The sequence below is a fragment of the Primulina eburnea genome, chromosome 5 (genome assembly GCF_022965805.1).
Source record: "Primulina eburnea isolate SZY01 chromosome 5, ASM2296580v1, whole genome shotgun sequence".
In the NCBI taxonomy this organism is placed as follows: domain Eukaryota; kingdom Viridiplantae; phylum Streptophyta; class Magnoliopsida; order Lamiales; family Gesneriaceae; genus Primulina; species Primulina eburnea.
In genome coordinates, this window is record NC_133105.1 from 21,932,499 (window position 1) to 21,953,787 (window position 21,289).

The window sequence follows — 21,289 nt, forward strand, 5'->3', positions numbered from 1 at the left end:
TTTCAGATTTCAGAGTTTTCATACGGACACAGCGGAATCAACGAATTTCGAAGCATAGAAGAGAACACATAATCGATTGAAATTTTAAACAGAACAGATAGCGAATTTTCGAAAATGAAGACACAAATACATGCATGTCATGATATACATATTCAAGTTTATAAATACAAACAAATATATATCAAAAGCCCACTTACCTTTGTTCATTGGTTGATTCGAAACTCTCTTGAACTTGAACGGATCTCGACCGAATCGCGAACCGTATTTTGGACAAGCCTTGGACGGCACTTGGTCGGATTTTTGGACAACAATTTGGCGAGCCTTTGGACAACATCTTGAGTTGATTATGTAGCACTTGGACATGCCTAGATGATGAACACAATAGGCCCGATTTGCCTTCCTTCATTTCATTGCTATGGCCGAAACTTGGAGTAGTTTTTGGGAGAATTCTTTTGTGTCTTTATTCAGCATGAGGGGTGGTATTTATAGGGCTGAAAATATGGATTTTCAACACCTCATGGTCCAAATCTCGAGCCCCAAGAAGTGCCATCAATGTGGTATAGGCTATTCCAAGCATCAAAGATCATCTAGGTTTTCTAAAGGGACTTTTCTTGCTATCATAAATTTGTCCAAACTTTTAGCTCCCTTTCTTGGTTAACTTAATGGTCATTTCTTTCATAATAAGTTTGCCCAAACCTTTAGCTCATTTAGTTCCTTCCTTGGTTACTCAATGTTCATCTCTTGTACAATAAGTTTGTCCAAACTTTTAGCTTTGGACACTTCTTGCTCAATAAATTTGTCCATTCCCTTAGTTCCTCCTTTATCTTCCTTTTTGGTCCTTTTAAGACAAGCATGGTTGAGCTTCATTGAGCTAGGATATTGAATTCATGAGCTAGGGATTTCCTCCCCGACAATCTTGGAGCTTCCTTGAGCTGAGGGTTTTAGCTTATGAGCTGAGGGTTTCTTTTCCAAGTGACGTACCCTCAATTCTCAAGGTTTGCATCGCCTCGGCTTCTTTTTGAGCCACTTTCCTAGCTTTTTGAGGGGCTTTACTTCGAAAAATCTAGGTTCTCACATCCCACCCTCCTTATTTGAAGTTTCGTCCTTGAAACTTGAGTTAGTTAAATCTTTAAAGAGGTGAGGATGCCGAGCGCGCATACATTCTTCAAATTCCCAAGTTGCTTCTCGTTCCATATGATTTGACCATTGTATCTTGACATATGGAATTGTTCGGCATCTCAGCACTTGGTATTTGATGTTCATTACTCGAATAGGGACTTCTTCATATTTCATTTCCTCGTTCACATTTCCTTTGATTAGTAACGGTTCAACTTCAAGAATGCTACTTGGATATGAGACATACTTCCTTAGCTGTGAGACGTGGAAGACATTGTCAATCCTTGATATGCCTGGTGGTAAAGCCCGCTGATAAGCTAGGTTTCCTATTTTCCTCAGTATTTCTAAGGGTCCGACATATCTTGGAGTTATCTTTCTAGATTTGCTGAATCGAACCACTCCTTTCATAGGGGAAACTTTAACATAAGCTTTAACACCACTTTCAAACTCTAACGGTCTTCACTTTAAATTAGCCCAGCTCTTTTATTGATCATGAGCTGCCTTGCGTTTTTCCTTGATAATAGCTACTTTATCAACAATTCAAGTATCATGATAGCTTTCTCACTGATTTCGATACTTCGATGATAAATATTGCTATCGGCAAATTAAATCAAGGGGGGTGTTTATTTAATTCCTCTGAGGTCCATGGCACACGCCCTAAAATATCTTTAATAGTTCGATCCACCGTCTGTGCCTCATGTTTAATTCTTTTCGTGTGAACAGTATTTGAGGCTTTGATGGTCGATAAATTTCACACATTTGTCACCAAAGAAATTGATTCTCTGGATCTTTGGCTCAAATATAATTGTGGCTAATTCAATATCATGTGTTGGATAAATTTGCTCACATGATTTTAATTTCATCGATGCATAGGCAATTACTTGCCCTCTTGAATATGAACACTCCTCTTTTGATGCATCATTGTAAATTGTGAAATTCTTACCTTCTTCAGGAAGTACTAATACTAGCGTAGAAACGAGTTTCTTTTTCAAGATCTAAAAACTCTTCTCATATCCTTCACTCTAATTGAATTTAGAGTTCTTCTGAGTGAGCTTGGTGAGCGGAAGAAAATCCTTCAACACATTTTCTTAATAGCCAATTAATCCCAAAAACTTCAAATTTCTATTCTAGTATTCGATCAAGGACAGTCTATGATTGCCTCCACCTTATCGGTGATCCACTGATATGCCCATTTCAGATATTATATGACCGAAGAATGTGACAATTTTATTCACATTTCTTAAACTTAGTATTTAGTTATTTTCCTCTGAGCATCGGTAGATCAAGACGAAGATCTTCCTTGCGGTCTTACTCACTTGTTGAATATTCAAGAATTTCATCCATAAAGGGTACCATTAACTTGCCGAGGAATTTTCTTGAACACTCTGTTCATGAGTTCTATGAATGTTGCTGGAGCACTGGTCAAAAGGAATTATTATGAACTCATAGTGTCCAAACCCTTTTTTTAAAGCTGTTTTAGGAATATTCTCTGCCTTGGCCTTTAATTGTGGTAGTCTGACCTTAGATAGAGCTTCAAAAAGATCTTAGCTCCTTTTAACTGATAGAGAAGGCCATCTATTCTTGAAAGATGACATTTGTTCTTGATCCTATTGAGTTCTTTGTAGATCGACACAGTGCTTTCACCATTATTTTGTGTCAATAAGACTGAAGCTCCCCAAAGAGAGGCACTTAGTCTGATTTGTTTTTGACTGACAAGTCTTGGAATTGATCTTTTAGCTTCTTGAATTCAACTGAAGCCATTTGCTAGGGTTCCTTAGATTTTAGTGTAGCACGAGCTATCTAGTTACTTTCGAATTCTACTTCACAGTCTGAGATAATTCAAAGTAACCTTTCCGAAACTTGCTACCACGGGAATATTTTATATCTTGAGCTTAATTCCTTCTTTTTGCTTCTCTCATTATTGCTGGTTAGACTTCTTCGCCATACTCCATGCCTTTCTAGATCTGAGAAGCAGAAAGGAAGGATTTTTGTTCCTTATCCTTGCCATAAAATATGATTTATTCTTGGATTGGAGTTTGGCATTCTTACCCCGACCATCTACCATTGCATGATTCTTGTCCAACCAATAAATTCTCAGAACCCGAATAAAATCAGTGCTGAATATATGCATATCCATACTTATTTTATTTTATCTTAAAATTATCACGATTAATATCTCAAAACTTAAAACCAATATAGAATCTTAGAACATAACTCTTTTTCAGTCTATTGACTTAAGTCTCAATAACTTAGTTAAAATTTCTTTCAACCTTGTACGGAAGAAACTAATTCCTCAAACAATTCTTCTTTCCTAAATCTTCCTTTAATCAAGACTATGAGCCTAGCATGCTTTAACACAAACAAGTTTCGTTGGATATCTTTCTCCTCAAATCTTCCCCATATTTTTTTTTGTACTATAAGAAGAGTTAGAACTTATTATACATGTTACACTTTCCTCGATGTCAACCAATATCTCATAACTCTCTTTATTTACCTCAGGTTATGACCTTAATTTCTTAAGTTATTGTTTCTTATCATCATTAAATATTCCAAAATCTTACATATTTAAATTTATCGCTTAATATCCCAAATTTAAATGTCCATACCGTTAATTATTGACATAAAAGTCAACTTTTATATCTGAATATCAAAACCTATATAATTCTTATCTCATATTTTCATAATTAATTTATTATCCCCGAATCAAACATTTCATCTTAAGTCGAAAGCTTATCTTCGATAAGTAAATTCCCAAATGTAAGTCAACTTATATCAGAGTATTTATATTCCCAAAAATAAGTCAAATTATCTATGATAGGTATGTTCCCAAAAATATAATTCAACTTATCTTTGTACATTCTCAAAAAAATGTTACACTTCTTTCTTTCATATCATTTAACCATAATACCAGTCTAGCCTACCTTATCATCTCTTCATCATCATTGTTCTTTTTTTTTCCACTACATCCATAAGTGCTTCTTCTTTTTCTTCCACGTTTTCCACGACAAGGTGCGCAGTCTATCCATTGCGCCATGAAGATTGGCGATGTAACATTCTTGCTTGCTAGAAAGGTCTTCATGTTGATGACGAGATCGGTTAGCAAGATTCTTCTCAGTTTCAATCCTTACTATCAACTTTCGATTAGGGGAAACTAGTCATACCACGTGAGAGGGGTTACGTAGTGTTAGGGCGAGCTGGCTCTTTGCTCAATCAAGGTGATGGTTGAGATGCTGTATATCAGTTTGAATCAGATTCTTAATCTTCGCGAGTTCTTGTTTATCTTGTTCCCCTCTAGTAAGTTGACGCATGCGAAGTGCGGCTTGAGCACGAGTACAAGACCATAAATTGAGGTAAAATTTCATAATGGTTCAAGGTAAAGGATAGAAAGGTACAAAATTTGTATTGAAACAAAGTTTCCGTGGAACTTTCTATACTAGAAATTTCAGAATGATTGAAGGAGCTAGACTTTGAATTTCGAAGGAAATGACGTCAACGTAAGACGTGAATGAATCCGATGGGTGAGTTTACTTTAGATAGGAATGCACTACGCTTTTGCCAAAATTGACTTTGACAAATTTTGTCTGTCAAAATCCCAGCGGAATTATGAACCTGGCGTCTCTGATACCACTTAAATGTCACGCCCCGTGTCCGAAGCTTTTGTCACATCCGGCATTGTTTAACAATTACTTGGAAACAATTAAGCCTTGTATTGAAATGCCAAAAACCAGTCTTTTTCATAATTTAAACATTGTCTTTACATTGACAATAGAGTAAAAATACATCAGAGTTGCAAATGCGGAAACTGAACAAAAGGAAAATTAAAGTCTTGATTTCTTGTATCTTGATGATCGGCTTCCATCCCCAGAAGGCTTCTTGTTCCTCCTCATTCAGTTGCTCTTCCTTTGAATCTGAAATTTGTAAGGGGTGAGTGTTTTGGGAAACAATCAGCAAGTGGGGGTCGATCGATTTCAAATGATACATATAGAACTTAATCTTTAAAACAGTTCTTTAACAAACTTTCAAATCTTATTACTTTTAACTCATCGTAACAGAAATGAAACAATTATGAGACAGAGGTTATCAGACGATTCAGAGCAGTTCAGAAACAGATCAAAACAATTCAGAACAGAACAAATCGGAACTGACAGACCACTGGTACTCATCTCATTTCCATGGTCAAATTGTCCCCAATATGTTAGTCCTCTAAGGGGTGAGGCCAGAACTCGGTTTTATACCCACCGGTGGGGGCCAGACAGAAATGGTTTTATACCCACCATTGGGGGCCAGACAGAATCACAATTCTCGTCCCATTTCAAATTGAATCGTAACAGTGTAACAAAGATCTCAGAAGTAACGGACAGAACTTTTCAGATTTTCAGATTTCAGAGTTTTCATACGGACACAGCGGAATCAACGAATTTCGAAGCATAGAAGAGAACACATAATCGATTGAAATTTTAAACAGAACAGATAGCGAATTTTCGAAAATGAAGACACAAATACATGCATGTCATGATATACATATTCAAGTTTAAAAATACAAACGAATATATATCAAAAGCCCACTTACCTTTGTTCATTGGTTGATTCGAAACTCTCTTGAACTTGAACGGATCTCGACCGAATCGCGAACCGTATTTTGGACAAGCCTTGGACGGCACTTGGTCGGATTTTTGGACAACAATTTGGCGAGCCTTTGGACAACATCTTGAGTTGATTATGTAGCACTTGGACATGCCTAGATGATGAACACAATAGGCCCGATTTGCCTTCCTTCATTTCCTTGCTATGGCCGAAACTTGGAGTGTTTTTGGGAGAATTCTTTTGTGTCTTTATTCAGCATGAGGGGTGGTATTTATAGGCTGAAAATATGGCTTTTCAACACCTCATGGTCGAAATCTTGAGCCCCAAGAAGTGCCATCAAGGTGGTCAAGGCTATTCCAAGCATCAAAGGTCATCTAGGTTTTCTAAAGGGACTTTTCTTGCATCATAAATTTGTCCAAACTTTTAGCTCCCTTTCTTGGTTAACTTAATGGTCATTTCTTTCATAATAAGTTTGTACAAACCTTTAGCTCATTTAGTTCCTTCCTTGGTTAACTCAATGGTCATCTCTTGTACAATAAGTTTGTCCAAACTTTTAGCTTATGGACAATTCTTGCTCAATAAATTTGTCCATTCCCTTAGTTCCTCATTTATCTTCCTTTTTGGTCCTTTTAAGACAAGCATGGTTGAGCTTCATTGAGCTAGGATATTGAATTCATGAGTTAGGGATTTCCTCCCCGACAATCTTGGAGCTTCCTTGAGCTGAGGGTTTTAGCTTATAAGCTGAGGGTTTCTTTTCCAAGTGACGTACCCTCAATTCTCAAGGTTTTGCATCGCCTCGGCTTCTTTTTGAGCTACTTTCCGAGCTTTTTGAGGGGCTTTGCTTCGAAAAATCCTGGTTCTCACAGGGTGGGTTGGGTGGGTTGAGCAATAGTACTATTTAAAAATTGTTCAACCCGAACCCAACCCGAACACGAGCCAACATGACAACCCGAATAAACCCGAATCAACCCGTATAATCCGATCTTGAATTTTTTAAATAAAATTAAATAAAATTCAAAATAATAATAATAATATTATTATTATTATTATTATTTTAATTTAAACACATAATAACAAAATCTCCGTTATATATGATTTAAATTTGAAAGTCTAATTATATAAAAATAAATTATATTTACTAAATCAAATAAACAATTATTTAAAAAATAAAAAAATATTCAAAATAAATATTAAATTATGAAAAATTTATGATATAAATATACAATAAATATTTTTTCTGACATAAAATGTATAAAAATATAAATAATATTTATTAATTATTTTTTAAAAAAAAATTAAAATTTCAGATCAATCGGGTAAATCCCAGAACCTTACCTAACCTAATCCAATCATTTTTTTTTTGGGTGAGAGTGAGTCAGAAACCAACAAAGAAACGGAACTAATTTGATATCTAATTTGATATCGAGTGTGTTAAGCGCCGCACTCAAAGACCCTTGAGAACTCAATCCCGGCAGCGCCACCTCTCCACCACCGTGAATCCCGATGGACCCGCTAACCCTCCTTCGCAAGTACACAATCCGCAATTCTCCCGACAGAATCGTCCGCGTCAACGATGAATTTCGCTTCGGCTCGGACTACTCCTTCCCCGTCACCATCGAGACCGCATACCGCTCCAAGCACGTGCAATCAACCCGCCGCTACGTTATGGAAACCCTAGTTCACTTAATGAACAATCACACCGATTACTTGCAGCACTCGCGATCTCTCCGCATCCCCGCCGTCACTCTCCCTGATCGCAAAACGGTTATTGATTATCTTACTGGAAAAATCCAATCTTCCGATTCGATTGTCCCCCTTGATTTCCCTAACATTCCTCAAATCCCATCCTTGAACAATATGGAGCGTAATCTGCAGTATTATTCAAACGACTTGGCGATTCAGGAGGATTTAACGCGCGAGAAGAGCTTGATTGGGTTGATAGAGCTAAAGAGAGATCAATTAAGGATAGTAGGGAGGCAATGCTGGTATTTAAAACTCGAGATTGTTGTAGTGTCCTGGCTTCTGCTATGAAACGAGACGAGGAGAAGCAACGTATGGAGGCGTTGCAGAGGAAAGATAACAGAGTTGCTAAGAATAGAATTGAGATTAGGGTGTTTGGACTGGGGGAGGACCGAGGACGCCACGAAGATGCACAAGATTGGGAAGGCGTGCCGATTATTTTGGTCCCAATCGCGTTTTCGACCCTGATTATGATATATAATGTTAAGGACTTCTTGGAGGCTGGGGTCTTTATTCCCTCGGATGATAAGGTTAAGCAGAGGAAAGGGGGGAAGCCCGAGTGCGTGACAGTGCAGAAGAAGTTTAGTAGGGATCGGGTGGTTACAGCTTATGAGGTGAGAGATAAGCCATCTGCACTGAAAAGCGATGATTGGGACTTGGGATCGTGTGGTCGCAGTGTTTGTGCTTGGAAAGGAGTGGCAGTTCAAGGACTGACCATTTAAGGACCATGTTGAGATCTTTAACAAGAGTAAGTTTAAAGTCGTAGTTAATATATTTTCGCGCTTGAATTGGTTATATTTGAATTTGATGCCAAATGACACATGTTAGCTGCTTTATGCGGTATCAATATTTTCTCTCTTGAATTGGTTAAATTTGAATTTGATGCCAAATACCACTTGTTAGCTGATTTCGAGCTATATGCATTTGTATTTATGTTGGAGTGATGGTTATTTTGCTGTCAATGTAGGGGAATATTGAGTATCTAGTCGCACATCAAAATTATAATTTTGATTTAATATTTGTAATTGCAAATTAACTCGAGCCCAAATTCTATTTAAATCAGCATCATTGCCACGTATAGTGCAATTGCTTGGAATCTGTAGTTTAAATCAGCATGCTGGAAGCTTTGAAACAGGTTTTAGGAAAGTTTTTTGGTGTTGTATTTTCTCTTGGTGAGAAAATTAAATACCTAGTTTGGAATAGTCAATGTTGCCATATGCTGAAGCTATCTTTTCAAGAGGAAACATGAACTTGGAATAGAGCAAGAATTATAATTTGGAGTCTATTTAACTGATGCTATCATCCCTCAAGAGTTAGGACGAAAGTCATGTTTTCCTTGTGAACAATGTTTCACCTTTTTGCTGGGGAATACAACATTTTAATTTATAATTTTATGCATTTTTGTCATGGCTTATACATCTGATAAATGCCAGGAATATGGCATTGGCATGACAAACTGCAATCTGTTATTGGCTTGATATAATGTTTGATATTCACTGACCCTCTGAAAGGGAATGCAATAACAATTGGAGTTGCTTGTATTACAGTTGTTGGGTTTTACATTCGCTTTGAGGATGATAGCATAGAATTAGCAAAAACTATCAAGCAGTGGAATGTGAAGATCATATCAATCAGTATTAGGGTGTAACGAACCGAATCGAGCCGAATATGACGAAGATTTGAAGCTTGGAATTCGGCTCGAATTAGTTCCATTCGAGTTAAAGCTCGATTTCGATTCAAAGTTCGAAAATTTTAAAAATTTCGCTCGAATTCGGTTCGAATTAAAGTTCGAGTTCGGCTCGAAAGATTCTAATATATTCGCGAACTATTCAAGTTATTGCTCGAAAATAAGTACACGAAATGTATTTATTTAATATATAATTATATTATATTAATAAAATATTAAGGCTCGCAAGCAACTCGCGAACTATCGAAAAAAATAATTTCGGCTCGAGTTCGGCTAAAAAAAAAGATCGAACATTTTCAAATTCGATAAGCTCGAATACGAATCAAATATTTTTCGATCTGACTCGAAAAACTCGCGAATCAGCTCGATTACTTTACACCCCTTGTCAGTAGTATTCTTGTATCCGGAACATGTTCCAACACTCCAACTATTAGTGGCTCCCGCATTCACATGTATTTTCATTTCTTGTGGCTGAGTTTCTATTACATGATGTTGGTTCTACTGTGAGTATTACTTTATGACCAGATTGGCAAAAACAAGCGACACCAGAACAGAGCTGCGGCACTTGAGGTGTGGAACAAACTTGAAGAATTTATGCCATCTCGATCTCGTCAGGGTTAAGCCAAAAGCTTCTTATGGTTGTTTATAATTTCTCTGATTTTTTTCTTCCGGTTTTCTAAATCTGCACATCAAGACATTACTTCATGTTCTAGCATGACACATTTGTGTTGTATTTATGCTCAGGCCTCAGTTCCCATTTGTTTTTCTCGAAGAAAACATTAGCTTATCTTTTCATTTGCTTTCCTGTTTACTTGCAGTTGTCCAAGCTAAGTTGTAACCCAAAGCTGAGAGACTTCTGTAGCCTGCTGAATGCTGGTAATCTGCCGTCTATTGGTTTGGAGAAGCTTTGTAGATACAGGTTTGTCTAGGTATATATATGATATCTACATGTCTTTGACCGACATGATTGGAATAAAAACGTTAATCGGGGAGTTATCATTTGCAACTTCAGGAGAATGTTTATGGATTTGCCATCAAGTCTTTAGGCGAATTATCAATTTTAAGAGCAATTTTTTAATATGCAAAAATAATCACTCTTTCTCGTAATGTGGCATAGATATCAATGGTCTTTATTACAAAAAGGAGGCAACACCATACGAAGTCATACAGACAGACCCTCTGAAGCAGGTGATAAATAAAACAAACAATTAAATGAATCGCTCTCATCCATTTGCTTAGAAGTATCAATTCTATAACACGCACGAAAGGTGGGTGAGTTTGCGAAGAATCAGCGCAAGTTGAAAGCTGAAACATAAGATGCTATGAAGAGACAGAAAAATATGATACTAAGAGCCAGCTGGTTTGGTGAAGCTGCACTTGAAGAACCATCTCCGGGTCCGGGTGATGGCACCACTTTTGATCCGCCATCTAGATTATATTGAAGAAATATCCATCATTGGAAGTGAAGCATGAAAATGCATATCTATCTAAAAAGGTAACGTCTTCGGCATATGTCGTCCGAGTGCAGGGAAATTCGATTTCACAAGAATTAATGAGTTTTTAAGTGTCATGTGGGAGAAAGAAACTGTTTACCTGAAGGTGTTTTTTGGCTAGGAGAATTCGGTGTGGAAGGGGAGTCGGATGGAGAAGCGGCTGCAAATTTTAAACGAAATCCGATTCAAGTACAATTGAAAGCCTCACATCTATAAAAATTCATCAAAATGTTCAGAAAACCAACATGCTTTTGCAAAATATTCAGATAATTTCTTTCAAAAAGGGATCGATGTTGCTCATGCGATGATCCTTAGGGTGCAAATAAATGTTCTCAATTCATTTAGTTCAACCTTAATTATCGACTTCTATTGGTCAATATTTGAACATCGGCTCAAAACAATTTTAAAATTCGAGCTCAAATATGAATCGAAACTGTGTGTTTGAGCTTTGTCGAATTTGACAATTTCTAATAGAATCCGATAATATTCCAAATAACTCAAAAATCTTGATAGCCTACTACGCTTCTCTCACCCCTAGGCTTACCATTGCATTTGTTGACAGAAGGAGTTTGAACACTGCAAGCCTTAGGCAAGGCAAGTGCCTGAGTTTGATTAATATTCAGTCCCATGTTTGATCCTCCGCCATTAAGCACTTGACACAAGCATTGTGGCTGCGAACCAACGACATTACGGAGCTGCGAGCAGCAGGAAACTGATGGGGTGGAGGAGTTGCCGGAGATGAAATTCAGGCAAGGTGACATGCTAATGATCACACTGGTACAATCATTCGATTGCGATGCGACATAGGGCCAAAGCATGGCAACAAGAACCAAGGCTAAGCCCATTGAAACTTTGTGATCTGCCATTTGATTTGGTGATTGAAATTTTAGATGGAAATGGAGGTGGATTTGAAGTTTGATCTGAGGATTTTGGGTGTGTTACTAGGGTTTATATAAATGGGGTTTAGGGTTTCGGGTTTACAAGTCAAATTGAGAGTTTGGTTTTATGGGTTGCCTACTTCATATCAATAAAATATTCTTGGATTTAAAAGGGTTTTTTATTTTTCAAAAGTTACTTAGGTGTATATAGTTAACTAGAAATTAGGCTGTGTGGACAAATGTCATAGTTAGTAATATATGGGTGACCTACTTATGTTTATACTTAACTTCAATCATTGAATGTTGTTTTTGAAGCATACATTTGAGTTAATAAAACATTTCAAGTTTCTTACACCATATAACAAGAAAAGGAGGAATATTTTGACTTTTTGTTTTTTTTTTATAAAAAAAATCAAGAATTCAAGACATATTCAAGAAGCAATAGGCATAAGCAAATTACCAGCACCTTTATGAATGTACTACATTCCAAAAGGTTAGTTAAAATGAGTTGAGCCACGAAAACAACTTCTAACAAACCAACCACTTATCCCTAGCACCCTTTTACCCCAAAATCCTCAATCTATAAAATCCAATCGTCAAATTTCATCATCACAATCATCAAATCCCAAAAACATTTAAACACAACACAGACAAAACCTTGGTTATCCCCAATGGCCCTCCAATTCTTGATCACATTCCTAGCAATAGCAACAATTGCATTGTTCCCAACCTCATCAGGGCAAACCATAACTACTCCATGCACATCTTCAATGATCACATCTTTTATGCCTTGCGCAAACTTCATCACTAATGGTACTGTTAACTCGACCACCCCGCCTCCTGCTTGCTGCACTTCACTCAGCTCCCTCATGAGTAATGGGAAAGACTGTTTTTGCCAAATCGCGACCGGGAACGTTCCTTTCCAAATCCCAATTAATCAAACACTTGCAATTTCACTTCCACGTGCTTGCAACATGCCTGGTGTTTCTCTTCAATGCAAAGGTAGGTGATCTTTTTTTAAAAACTTAACTAAGAAATTATTAGTCAATTAAAGTTAGTTTGAAATATACTAAACTGTACAAAAAAAATTAAAAATTGCAGCCATTGGTGCTCCAGTTCCAGCTCCAGGTATATTATTATAGATTTGTCAAGAATTTACATTTCATTTTTTAATATACCTTGTTACATAGTTTATTTAATATCATATAATAAATTATATCATTGGCAGGCCCTTCGGAAAATGGTCAAATTACACTTCCACCAAATGCTGCTCCTTCTCCAAGTGTCAAAGGTATAATAATCTTCTATAGTGGTATAGATTCAATTAGAGCAATAGAAAAAAGACTCAACAGGAAAAATTATCCTGACAGATGCATCTGGTGCTGAGCCACTATCACCAAGATTGGCCCCAGAAGCCGAACCAATCATTCCGACTTCACCGTTGCCGCCAACTACTACAGGAGGAGCTCCGGCAAGCAATACCGGCAGCCGAACAGGAGTGACACCATCAGCGGCGGGCCACTCGTTCGGTGCTTCTTCTCCTCTGCTTCTCGTGACTATGCTAGGAGCTTTTGCATTTAAATACTACTAGTCTACTATTATGCATGAATCATGATATTTATACTTGCCATTGTTTTGAAGAAATTTAAGTATTCTTGAGGTTTTGTTTATATATGTAATTAAGTGATTGGATTTGTAATTCTTGCGTGTTGTGGCTAAATTATTAGAATTGTGTTATTTATTTATTTATCATATAATTTTTGGCTTTATGCAGCTCTTTGCAGTGAATTATTTTACATGTATATAACAAAAAAATATGTAATTTCATTAAGGATGAAAAATTACGATATTTATGTTCGATGACAGATGGATTTTGTATCAGAGAATCGAAAGCATAAATTTGGATTTTCATAAAAGAATTACGAACTTTATTACTACAAAAAGATCAGTAAAAAAATATTAGAAATACGATTTTTCTCTACTTTTTTGTTGAGTGGACCGTTCGCTAGAGATTTGAGCTTTCGTAGTTCTCACATGAGAAGGAACGAGGCTAAAGATCAGACTGTCAATTCTCTTAAAATACAAATATAAAACTTTTTTTTGTTTTGCCTTTATATTTCTTAAATACAAATGTTAAATATAAATATCCTCACTCAAATAATAATTTTTTTGTTAATTTATGTTAATAATTGTGGGGACCCGGACGCTAATCATCTTCTTAATCGTTATTATGACTAATTTAATCAATTAGAATAAACAGGGTCTAAATTTTTTTTTTTAAAATGCAGAAGGTAATGGAATCAAACTCCTATACATATCGGTATAAAAGTATAAATCTAATACAATAAACAATCATACACATTTCAGGTTCAACAACTAACTATCAAGTGTTTAAACCCTATCTCTAGTCCAAGTCCGTAGTCTCCACTCTACTCGATCTTTCTTCACCTCTGTGACCCTGAACATGTCTCACATGTCGCCATGCACACATACAGACAAGACAACAGCCGGATAACTCCGGTGAGATATAAATATCCCAGTATAAACAATGTATCAACGCAATCATATAAAACATATATAAAAGCCTAAACAATCATTAAAACATGTATCCAGTCTGACTACATGAATCAATACGAATCTGTATTTAAGTCCATGACTTGTTATCTTATCTCAACTTATTTCTAACCTAGGGATCCCAATCTAATTTAGACTTTGGTATGCTGTATCGAATGTCTACAATAGACGTCGATCTACATCTAAGCTCATCGATACACCGTAAGTCTAGATTCTTCGCGGTTCTGACAAAGACTCGGCGGTTCTGCCCTAGCTAGGCCGATCTGCCCTAGACTCAAACTATGACTCTGCTCCAAGTCAATAGATTAACATATCAATCTGATAATCTGCAAATATCAATGCAATAAAATAAAGTATGTGATTTAGGGAAACTCAAGTCAAACCTAACTCGAGTTGTGCAATCCCGAATCAACATTTATTTATACCTTCCTTGCTGTCGTTCTGATACAATCGAAGCCTTGATTCAAAGTCTGTCACTGTTCAATCTGGTAATGACAATATCAATATACTGTATCAATATTCTAATCAAATCACAATATCTCTGTTTTATCAAATTCTGACAGTACAACGGTACAATCCTGCAATACCGGTGATATTAAACCAATATCTACTAATTCCCATAATTTACAATCAACCACCGTACAAATCTGACATCAATTCTAGTCAATCTCATTCTGAAATTCATAACAATTCCATATTCAGTCCGTTTCTTAATCTGACTTCGATTCTACGCTGTCTAACATGTCAAGAACAACATATATGACGTGTATTCAATTCCAACAACATCATAATTTCAAAACATGTCAAAACGTAATAAAACTTACGTCCTGTAGTATCCTGCGGTGATATGAACACAATACCGAAGTCGGATTTAAAATCTAACGGACGAATTGCTCGTAAATCAAATTCTGAAATTCAAAGACAATTTCTTCCTCGGAGCTCGATTTTCCCTTCTGAATTCTTTAAGGATTAATGTATATATATATATATATATATATATATATATATATATATATATATATATATATATATACGTAACATGCACAAGGACGAGTGTCTCAATCTTTGTAGCACACGTCTCGTGCATATGCGCGACCACCTTCCGCTCATATGCGCGAGACATTCTGTCTCGGCGCGTAGCTTCACGGAGACTCACGCATATGCGCGACACATCTTGGCGCATATGCGCGAGGCCTTTGTTCAAAATTGCCGGTTGTCTCGCGCATGTGCGCGAATCCAAGTCGCGCATGTGCGCCAACATCTCTGGACCCCTCGCGCATGTGCGCGCATACAGTCGCGCATGTGCGCCTAATGTTCTGTTCCGCACCATGGGCTTCTGCCCTACTCGCGCATTTGCGCGCCTACTCTTCGCGCATATGCGCGAGACCTTCGGCTCTCGCACCAACAACTTCTCATACAACTTTTAATTTGTGTCTCGATTAGCCCTTTCATAATCGTCTCGATTAAAAATTAATAATCGTAATTTAACACGATATAAAATCTTGGGCATTACATTTCTCCCCCCCCCCCCTAAGATACGATTTCGTCCCCGAAATCTCAGGTAATCAATCGTATCAATAAGGAGTAAATATACAACAACTTGTACAAAAAAATTTACATCATCGAAATAAATCTGGGAACTCTTGTCTCATATCTGATTCGGTTTCCCAGGTTGCTTCTTCAGTGCCATGACGAGTCCATTGAACCTTCACAAGTGGAATGGTCTTCGTTCTGAGCTGTTTTTCTTTACGATCAATAATTTGAATAGGCTTTTCAACATAACTCAGAGATTCATCAAACTCGGCCTCGTCTGGCTGTATAGCATGTGAAGCATCAGGAAGATATTTCCTTAATAACGATACATGAAAGACATCATGTATTCTAGATAATGAAGGCGGTAAAGCGAGTCGATAGGCACGATCTCCTATCTTCTCGAGAATCTCATACGGCCCAATGTATCGTGGAGACAGTTTTCCTTTCTTGCCAAATCTGACAACTCCTCTGAAAGGTGAAATCTTCAAGAATACTCGATCTCCTACTTGAAATACCAATGGTCTGCGTCGAACATTGGCATATTTGTCCTGTCTGTCTTGTGATGCCTTCATTTCTTCCGAATTAGCTTCACTTTTTCTGTCATATCTTTGATCATATCAGGTCCAATCTCAGGCACTTCAGAGATATCATCCCAATAGAGAGGGGATCGACACTTCTTTCCGTACAACGCTTCAAAGGGTGCCATCTCAATACTCGTCTGATAGCTATTGTTGTACGAAAACACACAAAGCGGCAATGCATCTTGCCAATTAGTGCTAAAATCAAGCACTACTGCTCTCAGCATATCTTCCAGTGTCTGGATAGTCCGCTCTGACTGTCCGTATGTCTGTGGATGATATGCGGTACTCAGATGTAACTTCGTACCGAGAGCCTTCTGCAAACTCTGCCAGAAGTGCGAAGTAAATCAAGGATCACGATCTGATACAATTGACTTCGGCACTCCGTGTAATCTGACCACTTCTCTGACATAGATCTCTGCCATCTGGTCATATCTGTATGTCATCTTGTACGGAATAAAACATGCGGATTTGGTCAATCTATCAATCACGACCCAAATCGCATTACAACCTCGGGAGGAACGCGGCAATTGGGTCACAAAATGCATGGAAATTTGATCCCATTTCCATTCAGGAATGGACAAACTCTGTAGTAAACCTCCTGGTTTCTTTCTCTCTGTCTTCACCTGCTGGCAATTCAGACATTTGGAAACAAATTCGGCAATGTCAGTCTTCATTTGTTTCCACCAGAACTGTCTTTTCAAATCATTATACATCTTCCTGCCACCAGGATGAATACTGAATCGACTTTTGTGCGCTTCTGACAATATATGTCGTCTCAACTCTGAAACATTCGGCACAACCAAACGATTATTCACATACAAGACGTTATCACGTACCTGATACTCCGATCGATGTCCTGTTCTGACCATCGCTACAGATTTATGTACATTCTGATCAACTTTCTGAGCTGCCTTAATTCTCATAATCAGCTCTGGTTCTACTTGCACCGTATAGAGTCTCAACGGTCTATAATCTGTTTCAAATGCTAATCCAGACAAACAGCAGTCTTCTATCAAATTTGAAACACCGATCGTCGACAAGGATAAGGAACATACCTTTCGACTTAGTGCATCAGCTGCTGCATTAGATTTTCTTGGATAGTATTTGATTTCACAATCAAAATCTTTAAGCAAATCCAGCCATCTTCGCTGTCTCATATTCAATTCAGATTGTGAAAACAGATATTTTAAACTCTTATGATCAGAATATATCTCAAACTTCTCCCCGTAAAGGTAATGTCGCCATATATTTAATGCAAAGACAATGGATGCCAATTCAAGATCATGAATTGGATAACGGGTCTCATGTGGTTTAAGCTGTCTTGAGGCATAAGCAATAACATGCCCTCGTTGCATCAGCACACATCCCAACCCTGTGTGAGAAGCGTCGCAATAAACCAAAAAATCACCAGTACTGGAGGGAATAGTCAACACCGGGGCACTGGTCAACCTCCTCTTTAACTCCAGAAAACTGGTCTCGCATTCTTCAGACCAAACAAATGGAGCATTCTTTTGAGTCAGCTCAGTAATTGGTTTAGCAATATTCGAAAAATCTTTAATGAAACGACGGTAATATCCCGCTAAACCCATAAAACTGCGAATTTCGGGTACTGATGTCGGTCTTGGCCAAGAAATCACGGCTTCCACTTTACTGGGATCCACTGATATCCCATCTCCGGATATAATATGACCCAGAAATACTACCCGTCTTAACAAAAAATCACATTTCGACAATTTAGCATATAATTTCTCAGCCCTTAAAATTCGCAACACAGTTCTTAAATGCTCAGCATGCTCACTCATATTCTTTGAATAAATCAAAATATCATGAAAATAATCACAAAATTATCGAGATATTTCTGGAATATACGCTTCATTAATCCCATAAACACAGCTGGAGTATTCGTGAAACCAAATGGCATGACAATAAATTCATAATGGCCATACCTGGTTCTGAATGCTCTCTTTGAGATATCAGAATCTCTGACTCTCAGCTGATGATATCCCGATCTTAAATCAATTTTAGAATATACGGAAGAACCCTGCAACTGGTCAAATAAATCATCAATACGAGGCAAAGGATATTTATTCTTTATCGTTGCCTTGTTCAGTTGCCGATAGTCGATGCCGAGTCTCATCGAACCGTCTTTCTTTCTTACAAACAATACTGGAGCACCCCAAGGAGAAACACTCGGTCTAATGTATCTCTTGTCCAGTAAGTCTTCCAGTTGATCCTTCAATTATTTCAATTCAACTGGTGCAATTCTGTACGGAGCTCTAGAGATCGGCATTGTACCTGGCATCAATTCAATGCTGAAGTCTATCTCTCTAACTGGAGGTAATCCCAGGATCTCATCTGGGAAAACGTCAGCAAACTCACGTACCACTGGCAGGTCTGCCAATGCTGGACTCGACTTCAGTAAATCTACTGAATATACAAGGAATCCCTCTCCTCCTTTCTGTAACAATGGAGTCATAGATAATACGGATATTAAAAGAATTCTCGATCTAGAACCCTTACCGTAAAATTTCCACTCTTCAGCCATATCTGGTCTGAATCTCACTATCTTGTGGAAACAATCAACTGTAGCTCTGTACTTGGTCAGCGTATCAATACCGATTATACAATCAAAATCAGACAACCCAAGTACGTTGCAATCGAATTCAATTTCATACCCGTCATACTGTAGTACACAATGCTTAACAGAATTTACGGATATCAAACATGTCCCCAAAGGCGAAGAGACAGACACTACAGTAGCTAAAGACTCTACAGGTAATGCATGACTTAATGCAAATCGTTCGGAAATAAATGTATTTGAAGCACCGGTATCAATCAATACGTAAGCAGAGTAACCACATAAAGAACAGTTACCTACCACAACGTCATCTGGTGCTTCCTGGGCCTGCTCCTCTGTTAAAGCGAACACTCTGGCCTGATGTCTAGGAGGCTGGCTAACAGTCTGGCTACCTCCTGGCCTCTGTTGTGACTGAGCTGGCTCTGGCTGGAATGTATGAACAGCAGCTGATCGTCTCTCAGTCTGTGCTGCTGATCCCGATGACTCGGCTCCCTGAGATCTTTGAGAACCCCTCTGTGGACATACTTTAGCAAAATGTCCTGGCTGTTTGCAGATGTTGCAACTACCAGTCACTCCCTGGTAGGGATGTAAACAAACCAAACCGTTCGCGAGCTATTCGGAGCTCGGCTCGATAAAAAGCTTGTTTGAGTTCGTTTGTTAATCATATCAAACCAAGCTCAAGCTCGATTTTGAGCTCGACAACTTAATCAAACCAAGCTCAAGCCTAAGCGTATTCGGCTCGTAAGCTCGCAAAAATGTTCGTTAATAGGCTCGCGAGCTCGAACTCGGCTCGTTTAGGTGGCTCGTAAGCTCGAGCTTGACTCATTTGTTGAGTTGACAAATAAAAATATTAGTACTAATAAAAGTTAAACTTTTATGTCTAATATAAAATTAGTTCATAGCTATATTTAATTTTAACAAGCTCGAATCAAGCTCAAATTCGAGCTCAATTGTATGTTTTACGAGCTCGAAAATGAGCCGAGCTCAAGTCAGGCTTGTTAAATATGATAAACGAGCTATTAATAAACCAATCTCGAGTCCGGCTTGATTAACATGATAAACGAGCTTTTAACGAGTCGAACTAGAGCTTTTCACAAGCTTAGTAATTTCAAGACAAGTTGAATTCTAGCCTGATGATAAAAGCTCGAATAAAGCTCGAGCTCGAGCTCGAGCTCTATCAATCTTAAACGAGCCAAACTCAAGCCAGATGATAAAAGCTCGAATCAAGCTCGAGCTCGAGCTCGAGCTTGAATTAATCTTAAACGAGCCAAACTCAAGCTTGATACTGTTCGGCTTAGTTTGGATCGTTTACATCCCTACTCCCTGGCATTGTTCAGTTGCATGTCTTCCTCCGCAAGTCTTGCAGTAAACTCCAGTGTCACTCTGGCTCTGTCTGGAACCACCGGAGCTGGAAGAACTACTGCCAGATTTCTTGAATTGCTTTCCCCTGGCTTTCAAAAATTCCTTCTTCCCTCCACTGCTGCTGCCACTCTCAATCTGGGAGGTGGTTGCTGTGGTCTCGGTGCTGGAGGTACAAATGAAGCCCCTTTCTGTCTCATCAGACCGGCTTCTGCTCCCTCGGCTCTGTTCAGGGCGTCGGTAAAATTATTCGGTCGCTCTGTGTTCACCAATGTAAACATATCGGGGTTCAGGCCATTGATGAACTGGTCAGCAGTAGCTTCCTCGCTGTCAGCCACATGTGGAGCAAATTTCGCAAGGAGGAGAACTTTGACACGTACTCTTCTATGTTCATCTGTCCCTGCTTTAAATTGGCAAACTCCGCCCCTTGTCCTTTCGGTACGACACTGGAAAGAAACGTTGGTAAAATTCTGAAACGTCCTCATCTTTTATTGCTTTAAAAGTACTAGTACATTTTTTTTTTTTTAACCTCAATATCATTCGGCCGAACCATAAAATTTCATAAAATATTTTTGACATCATTTTAAAATAAACAACTAACTAACATTTTTCTAAATCTAAAAATAACATTTGAAAAGTATAGCCCATACTATAACCTCTCAAAACCACTCATACTCATGATAAAAGTCATAAAATCTTTTAACGTAAATCATAACATATATGCGGAAACTAGCGTCGGTCCTCGGGTCATGTGCACCTTCAGTCCAGTCGGATCAACCATCAAGACCTCCATTAGCATTATCATGATAACCTGCATCCATCACACCTAGTGAGTCTAAAGACACAACACGTCATATCCTTGATAACGAGTAATACGTAATACAGTTAACATATAACAGTGAAAAATAGTTGTACTTAAAATATCGTTTTCATGAAGATGCATAAACTTTAAACATAAACGTTTTCGTAAACATTTCATGATGCATAAAACATTTTCAAAAGACATAAACATATCACTTAAACATATTCATATTCATGTCCATATTCGTATCCATATTCATATTCGTATTCACGTTCATGTTCGTGTTTGTTGAATTCAGATCGTGATTGTGACTCGTATTCTTAATCTTAATGGGCGATGGATCCATCTAAAGAAAACCACAGTA

General features: G+C 37.9%; 2 protein-coding genes and 1 pseudogene across 2 annotated transcripts; 2 read left to right on the forward strand and 1 right to left on the reverse strand.

The window, feature by feature from the left end:
- The first annotated feature begins 7,113 nt into the window (after nucleotides 1-7,113).
- On the forward strand, nucleotides 7,114-10,188 carry LOC140833092 (protein CDC73 homolog; annotated as a pseudogene).
- Nucleotides 10,189-10,249: 61 nt separating this feature from the next.
- On the reverse strand, nucleotides 10,250-11,754 carry LOC140833091 (non-specific lipid transfer protein GPI-anchored 5-like). Its single transcript, XM_073197526.1, has 3 exons — nucleotides 11,165-11,754; nucleotides 10,721-10,780; nucleotides 10,250-10,555 (listed from the first exon to the last, which is right to left on the reverse strand). The coding sequence occupies exons 1-3, from the start codon at nucleotides 11,484-11,486 to the stop codon at nucleotides 10,416-10,418; spliced, it is 522 nt and encodes a 173-aa protein (XP_073053627.1). The 5' UTR covers nucleotides 11,487-11,754; the 3' UTR covers nucleotides 10,250-10,415.
- Nucleotides 11,755-12,000: 246 nt separating this feature from the next.
- On the forward strand, nucleotides 12,001-13,247 carry LOC140833090 (non-specific lipid transfer protein GPI-anchored 20-like). Its single transcript, XM_073197525.1, has 4 exons — nucleotides 12,001-12,500; nucleotides 12,600-12,626; nucleotides 12,727-12,789; nucleotides 12,869-13,247. The coding sequence occupies exons 1-4, from the start codon at nucleotides 12,170-12,172 to the stop codon at nucleotides 13,087-13,089; spliced, it is 642 nt and encodes a 213-aa protein (XP_073053626.1). The 5' UTR covers nucleotides 12,001-12,169; the 3' UTR covers nucleotides 13,090-13,247.
- The last annotated feature ends 8,042 nt before the right edge of the window (nucleotides 13,248-21,289 follow it).

Coding starts and splice junctions, on each gene's coding strand:
- LOC140833091 (XM_073197526.1), bottom strand. CDS start 11,486: ATGGCAGATCACAAAGTTTCAATGGGCTTAGCCTTGGTTCTTGTTGCC. Junction 10,781..11,164: donor TTCTGTCAACAAATGCAATG/GTAAGCCTAGGG, acceptor TAAAATTTGCAG/CCGCTTCTCCATCCGACTCC. Junction 10,556..10,720: donor TAGCCAAAAAACACCTTCAG/GTAAACAGTTTC, acceptor AATATAATCTAG/ATGGCGGATCAAAAGTGGTG.
- LOC140833090 (XM_073197525.1), top strand. CDS start 12,170: ATGGCCCTCCAATTCTTGATCACATTCCTAGCAATAGCAACAATTGCA. Junction 12,627..12,726: donor TGCTCCAGTTCCAGCTCCAG/GTATATTATTAT, acceptor TATCATTGGCAG/GCCCTTCGGAAAATGGTCAA. Junction 12,790..12,868: donor TCCTTCTCCAAGTGTCAAAG/GTATAATAATCT, acceptor TTATCCTGACAG/ATGCATCTGGTGCTGAGCCA.